This window comes from Cupressus sempervirens, chromosome 2, assembly GCF_028749045.1.
Source record: "Cupressus sempervirens isolate cs-2001-9-10 chromosome 2, ASM2874904v1, whole genome shotgun sequence".
In the NCBI taxonomy this organism is placed as follows: domain Eukaryota; kingdom Viridiplantae; phylum Streptophyta; class Pinopsida; order Cupressales; family Cupressaceae; genus Cupressus; species Cupressus sempervirens.
Window position 1 is genome coordinate 681,181,802 of NC_143119.1, and position 1,939 is coordinate 681,183,740.

Consider the following 1,939-nt stretch of genomic DNA (forward strand, 5'->3'; position numbering starts at 1 on the left):
AGGTGGAAACCTATTTTCTCCAATATCTCCCCTTATGTGCAAATTAGGGAGAAAAATGCAATATGCAAAATGGTGATGGTGGGTCCTTGTACCATGGTCATGTTAGGTACCCATGTACAATGCAATGCAATTATTCTTATAGAAACTCGAGGAAGAGGAGAAAATCTCATGAGAGAAAACTCCTCTCCAAATAAAAGATAATGCAAATAAGTAAAGTGATACGATGATTGATGTTGATAGATGGATAGAGATATCGACACCAAAATTTCCAGTCACAATACTGAAGATAGAATTTATGCAATCTAAGTACATCGCCACACCATTTATTTTAAGAGAAAAGAGAAGAGTAGAAATTCAAAAGTCCAAACCATAGATAATGAGTAGGTTAGCCTACATGTACTACACGGGAAAGTGTTCAAAAGCCTTCAAACGTTCTTCTAGACCTTTTCCCTCTCCTAACCAATATTTAACCAAATCTCCAAAGGTGAATGGCTTGTAATATTGTGGGTGCTTATCATCAATAAAATCAGGGAATGCTTTCAAATCCATGTCCTCTGAGAATCCATTGAAAAACCCTACAGATAAACGACATTGTTGACCTTTCACCATCACTCGATGTTTTACATTAAGAACCCTTCCATTGCTCCATGCCTGATTTTCCAAAATTCATTATATCAACAATATATAATTACTGTAGTGACCTCTTAACCTTAATCCATATAAGGAAAATGATAAATTGATGACAGAGTTACATAGATCATACCTGAAAGCAATCACCCAACATAGCAATGAAAGTGTTAGGGATGGGTTTCACGTCAATCCAATTGCCAGCCTTGTCGCAAACTTGAAGGCCACCACAGTCATCTTCTAAAAGAAGGCTAAGACTACCCAAATCGGTATGAGTGCCAAGACCGACTGTTTCGTTAGGTAGCTTAGAGGGCAAATCATACATATTCATACGTAGTAGCACCTTCCCTTGGCCCAAGTGAGTGGAATAGTAGTTGCTCATTCCCACGCTCTCAGCAATTAGTCGCAGCACTTTATTATACAATTCCATCATCTCACAAGTATAATCTTCCATCGTTTGGCTGTTTCGAAGGGTTTTGAAATAGAAAAAGGTATTTTCAAGTTTATTAGACTTTTCAAAAAAATTATTTAGAAAAATAATAAAGACCGGGGAGAACCGTTACCGGAAGCTATCATTTCCATGAGGCCAGAGGGCATCAGAGAAGTCTTTGATACCCTGGGGATCAGGAATGCCAGAGAAGGTCATCCCCAAGCTTTCGTAGAAGGGAGCCCGAGCTATTCCACCTTTATAACCAGCATAAGGAATGTCAGAGACGTTTCTCTTCTTGCTCTCCATGGGAAGCTTGAAACAATCCCGGCATGCCTTGTCTGCTTTGAGGAGAAGATCTGGTGAGATTCCATGGTTTACAATACGAAAGCAGCCCAGTTGTTGGCAAGCCTCTCTCACCGTCTCTAAGCAATATTCTTCCTCTCCAAGGCGAGAGAAATCAAGCACTGGAATATCATCATACTTTGATTCGATCTCATAAGAATTCATTGCAGGTGCCATTTTTTGGAATAATAAACTCTATTTCACAACACTAGCTGTTGAATTTAGATGCATTGGTAGCAATGGCGGATCTAACTTTTTATAGAGCTTCGATAGGTACTGTGTATCGCTTTAAAACAAAAACCAGCATCTTATTCCACATATGCAGCATTCTTCACGTTTTACTAGCGCAAACTGCAACTATTGAGTTGCCATATAAATTATGAATTAAGTCACCGTCCCAGAGTGCAACAGCCAATCTACCTGGATACCACGATGAAAAGCAGATCAACTATGATTTTCAGTTCATTAAAAATATAAGCAAATGTATATGTTATTGTCTGAGCAGAAACACATCATGTCACGATGAATAAATTATGATGA

The 1,939-nt window shown here is 38.6% G+C and overlaps 1 protein-coding gene across 1 annotated transcript; it reads right to left on the minus strand.

Annotated features, from left to right (window-relative positions):
* Window positions 1-265: 265 nt before the first annotated feature.
* Window positions 266-1,607, minus strand: LOC149575191 (C4-beta,C20-epoxidase-like). Its single transcript, XM_089812178.1, has 3 exons — window positions 1,191-1,607; window positions 764-1,088; window positions 266-651 (listed from the first exon to the last, which is right to left on the minus strand). The coding sequence occupies exons 1-3, from the start codon at window positions 1,574-1,576 to the stop codon at window positions 400-402; spliced, it is 963 nt and encodes a 320-aa protein (XP_089668304.1). The 5' UTR covers window positions 1,577-1,607; the 3' UTR covers window positions 266-399.
* Window positions 1,608-1,939: the final 332 nt, after the last annotated feature.

Excerpts from the sequence above, each read along its gene's own strand:
- LOC149575191 (XM_089812178.1), bottom strand. The coding sequence starts at position 1,576 with ATGGCACCTGCAATGAATTCTTATGAGATCGAATCAAAGTATGATGAT. Across the intron at positions 1,089-1,190 it reads CATGGAAATGATAGCTTCCG|CCAAACGATGGAAGATTATA; the intron begins GTAACGGTTCTC and ends CCTTCGAAACAG. Across the intron at positions 652-763 it reads TGTTGGGTGATTGCTTTCAG|GCATGGAGCAATGGAAGGGT; the intron begins GTATGATCTATG and ends TTGGAAAATCAG.